This window comes from Glycine soja, chromosome 8, assembly GCF_004193775.1.
Source record: "Glycine soja cultivar W05 chromosome 8, ASM419377v2, whole genome shotgun sequence".
Taxonomy (NCBI): domain Eukaryota; kingdom Viridiplantae; phylum Streptophyta; class Magnoliopsida; order Fabales; family Fabaceae; genus Glycine; species Glycine soja.
In genome coordinates, this window is record NC_041009.1 from 39694538 (window position 1) to 39704463 (window position 9926).

General features: G+C 36.8%; 2 protein-coding genes across 2 annotated transcripts; both read right to left on the minus strand.

The window, feature by feature from the left end:
- Positions 1-345: 345 nt before the first annotated feature.
- Positions 346-1043, minus strand: LOC114424170 (serine/threonine-protein phosphatase 7 long form homolog). Its single transcript, XM_028391023.1, has 3 exons — positions 972-1043; positions 790-862; positions 346-683 (listed from the first exon to the last, which is right to left on the minus strand). The coding sequence occupies exons 1-3, from the start codon at positions 1041-1043 to the stop codon at positions 346-348; spliced, it is 483 nt and encodes a 160-aa protein (XP_028246824.1).
- Positions 1044-1064: 21 nt separating this feature from the next.
- On the minus strand, positions 1065-2140 carry LOC114424171 (protein MAIN-LIKE 1-like). Its single transcript, XM_028391024.1, has 2 exons — positions 1745-2140; positions 1065-1631 (listed from the first exon to the last, which is right to left on the minus strand). Exons 1-2 carry the CDS (start codon positions 2138-2140, stop codon positions 1065-1067), a joined length of 963 nt encoding a protein of 320 aa, XP_028246825.1.
- Positions 2141-9926: the final 7786 nt, after the last annotated feature.

The window sequence follows — 9926 nt, forward strand, 5'->3', positions numbered from 1 at the left end:
TTCGTGCGCCGCCTGCGTCTAGACCTAACATATACTAGATGATCCTGTGTCACACTCCTAGCCAACCTGAGGCATTCTTCGATCACCTCATGTGTCGATGAGCCAGGCGTGACCACCCCTAGACTCAGATGGTGCTCCAACCTCTCAACAATGTCATCATAAAATTCATGTTACATACAAAACAAATTGATTACACAAATTATTATGCAAATATTGAGGTAAATGACGTAAATTATTAGTATTACTTACCACTGCATGTCTAGGCTCTTCCGTAGATGTCGACGATGCTCCTGGCTCTGGCACGTGAGGGATATCCGTCTATGGGGCCTGAGGGATGACTAGGGGCTACAGGGCGTGACCATGAGACAGAGGATCTGATGTGTGGCCTGGTGTCATGAAAGGATGGGAGATGCGAAAGAACCAGTCCATGTAGTCACTGGAACACTGGCCTGGCACAACGCACACCTCACCTGCTGGAACAATATGATCCTCGTAGTGCATCCACCTATCGTGTATATCATCATACGAGACCCATGAATTGACAGGAGGAGCAGGAATGGTCTGCGTGTAGCCAAACTGCCGCACGACCCTCTCCGGTTGGTAATAAACAACAACAGGTCCCCCAACGCAAGAGACCGGGATAGCATGATCTGACGAGGAAGTCCCGGACCTCCCGGTGCTCCCTATAAGGGATCCAACAGACATCCAAAATCTGGAATCGGTCCAGGCGCTCCCTGTACGCCAGCGTGCGAATGCTCTTCACGGTCTTCTTCGTTGCAATCCACCTACACGCACGCGGGGAAGCCTCGTCGTAGTCCTGATCAGCGGTGGAATCCGCGACCGAGGGAAAGTGCTCGTAAATCTAGCACTACAGATGTAACATTAAAATTCTAAACATTAATAATGAAAGTGTAACAAAATTTAAAGTTGAACATTGTTGAGCCTGAATGAATGAAAAACATATTTGTTACCTGCAGCAATGTGATGTAACCACCAAGCTGTCGGTTGTGGCTCATAGATGCATCGTTCAGCTGGTCGTACATATGAACCAGAGCAGCCACTCCCTAGGCGTACCTCTCCGTCATACTGAGGTCACGAAGGGCCTCCAAGTAGACAACATGCACATTGGTTGCACTCTTGTTAGCAAATAGAGTGCAACCCAGAAGATGGAGAACATATGCGCGAGCCGCAGCTGTCCAATGACCTGTCTGGAATTGGCGCTCATATATATCACGTACCCATTGCAGGCATACGTACGATCCACAACACTGGGCTGTCTCAGCCCTGGCAAACTCTGTAGAGACCATCAATAAGTCGACCAGCATCTGAACCACATCGTCCACGTGCAAGGGCTGAAAGGCATGTAAGTCTCCAACCACGGGCAGATGGAGAAGCGAGGAGACGTCGTCCAGCGTGATGGTGAGCTCTCTCACCGGGAGATGGAAATTAGATGTCTCCCGGTGACATCGCTCCACAAACGCGGACAAAAGTCCCCGATCGCCGATGTCTACTGAACACGCGATCAGAGGACTTAGTCTTGTACCAGCAATAAGTCCCTCAATGGCAGGGACAGACCTGCATAAACTATGGACCTTCCTTCCATGAAAGGATAGCTTCAATTCAGGACGCTCCTGAATTGAAATATAAAGGAATGCAAAATTTGTTAAAATCATCATTTAAAGGAAAACTAATTTCAATCATAAAGTATAATTTACAAGTAACTAAAAATAAATATTATAAATACCTCTCCCGTCCATATGCTGCAAGCAACGTGATCCGCATACTGGGTCAACACGGATGGGTCGCTCAGACCACCCGAAAATCCTTGATGCTCATCCTCAGCAGCCTCTGCGCCTGTGCCCGCAGGAATGTCTGCCACAATGTCCTCTGCAGCAGCTGGTGCCTCCATTGGGTCATCCTGAACATCTGGCGCAGGGACCACTGACTCATCGTGCGCCGCAGTCATAGCGACTCGTTGCCTCCGTGCAGATGCAGTAGGTCGTCGACGCTGCGGAGCATCATCGGAATCATCATGATCTCCTCTGCCCACACCTCTGCCAGTAACCTGACCTAAGGCACGACCTAATCCTCTGGTCCTAACCATGATCTGCAAATGAGTACTGCAAAATCCATCACTCATTTCATTTTCTCAAATTTCATGCGTCTAACACATATAGGACATTAATTTGGGACAACAAAGCACCATCACCCAATGGTTGTTCAAGCAGTTGGTTGACTCAATTCAATTACTCTAAATGCCAACTTGTTGTTTTATCATATGTTTTAGTTATTAGAGAGAAACTTGCTCAGCTTTATGAATCTGAGAAACAATGGTCAACAACATCTCAAATGCTTAGTGGTATTGACCTTGATTCAGGAATCTGAGAAACAGATAATTCCTGTTAACATCAGTATAGTATACCTTAACTCCATGCATGGTTTTGGTTGTGTTCGTCTCATTGATACTAACATCAGTAGAGTATGGACAATTTAATTCAGGGCAGAGAAGGCACAAAATTCAATGGATCAAAGAATTTAGGGCTTTGTTGCGAGAATTAAGGGTAAAATTTAGGAAAATTTCATTATGAGGATTTATAAATGTCACAAGAAGCCAAAAAAAAGTAGCAGCAATTAGTTCTAAAATAACTTGACATTATGAGGATTAAATGGATTATTTATCTCTTCATTAAATTTTCCTTTTCTTCTATAAGATTAATTATATTTGTATATCAAGACTTTGATTGGCCAATGTTGAGCCAATCAGGAAGAGAGAATTGACATGTAGAATGATTTATTCCATAGGTGTTGAATGAATTCACACATGGGAAGCAGGAAAAAGTGAGCAAGAGTGAGTTCAAAGATCTTCTGGAGTTTGTTAATGGTTCAAGTTATGAAGCTAAAATGGTATCCATATTCTCTCAGATTGAGTCCCTTGACAGATCACTTCATAACCATATAATTGAAGCTCTTGGCAAGCTCACTGTTGAACAAGGAATTCCTCTTACATCAGATTCTTGGGTAGCCAATTTATACAAATAATATCGTTGACTTTCTTTAGAGATGCTACTTATGTTATCAAAAAAGTCATGAGAAATTAAAATAAGTTTTCATTTGTTGCTAAGAAGCTTTATTTTATACTTTAACCAAGAAACATAAAAATCTCAAACTTGTTTCATTTAATTCCTTCATCTCTTGGCTTATCATTTTTTTTTTGGTTTAGGTATTGAGCAACATTGTGGAACCGACACTGTTATCTCAAGATGGATCTGATTTGGATAAGCCTGTTTCTCAAGAGACATTTTTGGAGGAATTTAAGATAGTCGCAATGAGTGTGGCTAATCGTGTTAATGTAAATTAACCAAAGTGCTAAGCATTATATAAATAAACTAAAATATTGGAAAATAGCATTTGGATATATTTAACTGGTGTAAGGATCAAATTTAGGGATTTGGTTCAATACATGCATGTTGGAATAAGGTGTTTGTAGTTGTTGTTGTTGTTGTTGTTATAAGGATCAATTACTTTTCACATTCAAATAGTACATGGGTCATATAGTGGTGTAACCTAGAAACACTAAACCATTTATTTTATCTATTAGAATAAATTACACTCCCATCCCTTTGAGAGATGCTCAAATAATATTTCTTTCTCTTATATTTTTTAAAATTACACTACCCTCTCCTAATAGATTAAATTGTGCTACACTTGTAGTCTACATCAATGTAAACAAGCTTCTTAGGGACAATTTTTCTCTCAACATCCGGGAGGCTAGTTTTGGACCCTTTATCATTGACTTCGAAACTTTATAAAGGAAGAGATGGGGATTGCAGAGAATCAATTTATGTTAGGAAGGTTTACAACGTAAGTCATTTATCTTTAATGAGGTTTTGATGGAAAGGTACCTAATTAAAAAAGAGACTTACACATGGTTTTTATTGACTTTGAAAACACCTATGATATGATCAAGTGTCAAGAGAAGTTTTGTGAAAGACTTTGGGGTAAAAAAGGTGTCTAAATGGCTGAATGTAACATTGACTATTTACATGTCAATATAATCATAATTCATGCTAATCAATATATACTATTTGGATAATTCCCTAAAAGAGGATATATCTATATATAATCATAATTCATGCTAATCAATCAATACTGTTTATCTATCTATATGTCAACATGTCATTATTTACAACCAAATTGTGATTAAGGTCAAAACAAATTGTAACAACAATCTAATATGAATGATCCAAATTACAGCCAATATTTACTATTCTACCAAAGTAATGCTAAACGTTGAAAAAAAAATTCGTCAAATATATCAAGTACTCACCTTGTTCAGAGCTCAAATGAAGACCTTGTATTAAAGAAATAGCCTTGATGAAGTAAGCTGCAAATTTCAGAATAAAAAACACACAAAATTTAGAGTTAGCAATTTTAAAAATGCAGTTTCAGACAACTTCCGGATCAACATGATCCGTAAGCTGTTTCTACACTACTTACGGATCAACTTGATCCGTAAGCTTCTGGATCAACATGATCCGAAATAAGCTTACGGATCAATGTGATATGTAATAAAGAAAAAGTGTAAACACAATTTCCGGATCAACTTGATCCAGAAATTGTGTTAACAAATCTTCCGGATCAAGTTGATCCGTAAGATTTTCGGATCATGTTGATCCAGAAAAGCTTACGGATCAAGTTGATCCGGAACCTTCCCTGTCAACACCCATGACGGAGACGAAGACGAAGAGGAACTTACCTCGACAATGCCGACGCGAGGACGCAGCAACACCACCGTCAACACCCACGGCGGTGTGGTCGATGACGACGAAGAACACGAAGAAGAAGAAGAATGAAGGTCACGAAGAACGAAGAAGAAGAAGACCGTGCTCAAGCTTTTTCGAGAGGAAGAAGAAGGAAGAACAAAGGTCACGAAGAAGAAAATGGCGAAAATGGCGAAGAAGCTCAGAAGAAGCAGGAATGGCGAGGAAGAAGCAGAAATGGCGAAGAACGCGGGATTGGAAGGGAGAGAGGAGAATGAACAGTTTTTTTTAAAATTAATTAGGCTAGGGGTACATATGTCTTTTCCTCTTAATTGCTGGGTGCACCAACAATAATGCTGGGTGCACCTAGCAGCACTCTAATATTTTCATGCCATTTAGGTATGGCCGTATGACGAGTATGAGTTATGACTCTTTCCTTCCTAGTTGGGAGCCATCAATAGTTAAATTGTTTGTTTTGATAAATAAAAAGTTCAAATTTCGTTATAAGTTTTATTATATATTAGTAATATTTTAGTTTAGGCAATACACAAGATAAATATTTTTTCTGACTAAATAAACATATAAACTATATTTTGGATTTATAATAAATAATTACATTATGATACAAGATTATTCTTAGTTGTTAATAATTTATTTTGAAAAATATTAAAATTTAAGGTAAAAATGATAGATAAAAATATATTAAATAGTTCCTAAAAATAATTTTATTCAAAATAATTATTTTAATTTATATAGTTGAACTCAAATTATATTAAATTAATATTAAAAGTTTTTCAACAACTCATTAATAATAATAATAATAATAATAATAATAATAATAATAATAATAATAATATAGGAGAGAAAAAATATTCAATAAATTATAACTTTTAAAATATTATTATATCATTTTTATGTACAAATATCTATTTATTTTTTTTCTCTTTTTTAATTTCATTTTTTAATATAACATTATATAATAAATACTTTGGAAATATACTTAATGAGTAAAAAATAATAATTCATTTATAAATAAATAAGTTTCAAACGTAAGTTTTATATTTTTTTTTAACAAGTTAAAGTTTTTTTTCTTTATGTAATCGAACCTTATAATTTAAACACGTTAAGAATCTAAAGTTCAAGTCAATAAACGAAGGAAAGCAGTAAACATAAAGGATTATATTTCAATATTTCATATTTATACCTAAAAGGTGGAATCGGGGGTGATATAATAGATGTCATGGTCACCCCCAAAAGTTTGAGCTTCTTTAAAAAACAAAATTATAAAATTCTTTCATGGCCCCATGATAAATGAAAAAATAGGCCTTAATGAGGCATTTTATCTTGGCCTCCCTCAAACATAGTTCCTGCCTCCGCCGCTGTATCTAAGAGGCGATGTCACCTTGTATAGTGGTAGTTTTGGCAGGAAAGTCATTAGACAATTAAATGCACGTACGTGACAAACACTACTATTTTTTTATAAAAAAATTTATAGAATTTATACATGGTACAACATTGCACTAAAATTGATTAATTAATTTTTACTATGATTCAAGCTTAGCTTTATGTTGTATTGCATCCTTATTGTATCATATCTGTTTAAATCACTCAACGAATGTAGGTTAATTGATAATACATGTTAAATTTGTAAAAAAAGATTTAAATTTAATTTTTGTAGAATATACTCTTAAAGTTAAAGAAGTGTGAGGAGCTTAAATGTGATTAAGTTTTGAACCGAATGATTACAGCTGTTTTTGTTGTTAATAAAAAAAATGTATTTAAACCTATCAGCATAGTTCATCCTTCCTGAATCACATAGGTATTCAACCCAGCCTTCTTGAATCACATATGGCCAACAAACATAAGTATCATATCTCATATCTATATCATTCCTTCATATACCTATATCTTACCCAAATGAATTATCAATGCTTTGCAATTGCATGGTTACTTTTCAGCCACTCATTGCAAAGCAAAGGGATCCTACATGCATATTGAATCTCGACATTCTCCCTTATATATAACAATTACAAGTCATTTTCCCACCAATGACCAACCACAGTACCACTCGTTCCAAAAACTCTTTAATGTCACTAATATGTTGTTATTTATGCACCTTTACCACGCTTAGAAATGTGTCCTTTCACTACTAAAAAAACAGTTTTCTACATCGCCCAATTAACATCGGTTATAACTAAAATCGATGTTAACGAAAGCGCGGTGGCATTTTTGTAAATAAGTAGACTTAGTTAACATCGGTTTTAAAAAAACCGATGTTAGTATGTCATTGTTAACATCGGTTTTGTAAAAACTGATGTTATAGAGTTGATGTCAACATCGATTTTATTATAACCAATGTTACGTAGTTGATGTTAACATCGGTTAATTATAAAAAACCGATGTTATTATCATTATAAATTAAACTTCTGAAATTGCACAACCCGCGCTTGAACCCTATCGTTCTTCTTCTTTCTCCTTGCGCTTGAACCCTATCGTTCTTCTTCTTTCTCCTTGTGTCAAAGTCGCCTGCGCTTCCGTGACTGCAACCACATTGTGGAGATCGTGTTTGTGGAGATCGTCTTTGGCACTTATCCATTGAGGTACGTCCTTTCGTTTTAACATTAGGCGTTCGTCGTTTTAACATTAGGCGTTCGTCGTTTTAACCCAGGGCTTTATTGTTGTTTCTCCTTCTGCCTGAGTTCGTGTTTGTCGCAAACTGGGTTGCGCTTCCGTGACTGCAACCACATTGTCGAGTTCGCGTTTGTGGAGTTCGTGTCTGCGCTTCCATCGAAGGTATGTCTCTGTTGTATGTTAATGATGAAAATCCATTGTTCAATGGTCTGTCTCTGTTGTGATGTTTCGAAACCCTAGTTAGGCACAAAAGGTTAATCATAACTGAATGTGTAGTGATTTAGGACCATATGTAACTGCCTTAAGCAGTTATTGCAGAATAAATTATGGAGTAACAGCAGGGGGGTTAGGCAGGTTTTAGTGGGTTTTCAGGAAGGGAGACATGAGGCAGTCAAATTTACATAGAGGGTTTTAGGGACAAAGCTTTGATTTACACAGAGGGTTTCAGGGACAAAGCTTTGATTTACATATTGAATTTCATCCAAATTTTTGACAAGTCATTGTTACTTCCATGAATATTGATATTGTATCATGCTTAATTATATGCATTTGCTTATTCTGATCATTGTGTGTTGTGTGATTATTTCTTCCATGCAGGTACATGATTCCTATTTGTTGTGAGAGTGAAATGATGGGCAGCAGCACCAACTGAGGTGAGTTTATATTTCCTTTTTTTGTCTTTATCTTTGTTAGTTTGTTATATAGTTTTTATTTTATATGTTTGAGTTTTAAATGTGTAAAAAATAGAAATAGAAAGGTCTGGTGATTGCTTAGGGATTCCTTGTTGTTTCATGGCATTCCTTTTGAACCTCAAAAGGTGCTTATGATGGCCTTTGGTTAAATTTGTGATTATATGTATTGGGGTCCTTGTGCTAGGTTATTGTTGGGTTTGTTTTGCTTTTTGGAAGGTGACACTTTTGTGTCTTGTATCTTTTATTTTCAGTACCTGTGGTACTGTTTTGTTTAATATTTTTTTTAACTGCAAAGATAATTTATATTGATAATTAGAAGTACCAGTGGTACTACAGATTACAAAGAGACATTTTTTTTTGCACAGCAAAAATCAATATATTATATATGAAATTCAGTACTAGGTGTACTGAAGATACAAAGTTAAAAAGCAAGACAATTACAGTCTGCATCCTATTAGGAGAGACCGAATATAGCCCACAAAAATACAAACCCATCCCCTCTAAGAAAGAACATCCTTTAGATTGGTTGACCAGAAATTAAAGTGCATTTGGAAGTCCTTCTCCACACATTTTATCCAGGACCAGGTGTGGAACAAGGCATCATCCATGACCTTTTCAGGAGTGAACAACTGGTTCTTGAATATCTTGGCATTTCTATGGTACCAAATGGAGAAGGACAGGGCTAGCCACAAAAATTCTCATCTTTTGTTGGTACTATCTTTGCTATTCCACTGGGTGAATTGTAAAAAATGATTCTTTGGATCTATGGAATAGGAACCCACTCTATTAACCCATCTCATTGTCTCCCACCAAAGACTCCTAGTCTTTTCACAGTTGAACATAAGATGATAAATCGATTCTTCTTCATGGTCACATAAAGGACAGCTATAAGAAGGCAGTGTGACCTGTGTCTTTCTAAGATTGTCCCTAGTAGGAAGTCTATTCTTGAAAAGTCTCTAAGAAAAAGCACTCACTTTTGGGGAATTTTCAATTTCCACATAATGTTAAGAACATTGTCTTCACTATCACTATGGTGAGCCTGCTGCAACACTTTGTAGGCAGAATTTGTTGAAAAAACTCCATTAGTGTCTGGCTTCCACCAAAGGAAATCTCTGCTGGATTGGTGAATGTGAACAGAATCGATCTCAACTAGGAAATCAGCTGCCAATTGAATTTCATGATCAAAAAAATTCCTTCTCCATGATAACTTCCATTCCCACCTACCCTCCACAAAATCTCCCATAGAATTGATTGATGAATTCTGTTGTTTACTTATTAAATATAATTGGTGATATTTTCCTTGGAGAGTACAGTTGTCCTCCATCCATTTATGCTTCCAGAAATTGATGTTGGACCCCTTTCCCACTCTCCATTTTAAATTATCAGTTAAGCATTCATTGTGATGCTGCTGGAAGATACTCTTCAAATCTTGCCACCATTGGGAAGTGAAATTCCTCCTTCCACCACAAATCAACTCCTTCCACCCACCATACTTAGAGATTAAAATTCTAGACCAAGGCTGGTCTTGATTGTTAGATTGAGGGTCATTAATCTTTGGAATGAGGGCTATAAAGGAAGCATTAGAAATAGAATTCATCCATGAATCTCATGATGTCTGGTTTCAAAATCTCCCAAAAGTGTTTAATAAAATTAAAATTGAAGCCATCCGGGCCAGGGCTTTTGTCCCCCCCACAATCCCAAACTGCAGATTTGATCTCCAATTCATTAAATCTGGACACAAGGCTTTCTTTGTCTCTTAGATCCATAGAGGAGAAGTAAACACCATCCAGTGTTGGCCTGTTTGAACAATCCTCCAAAAATCTGTCTTTGAAATAAAGGACAG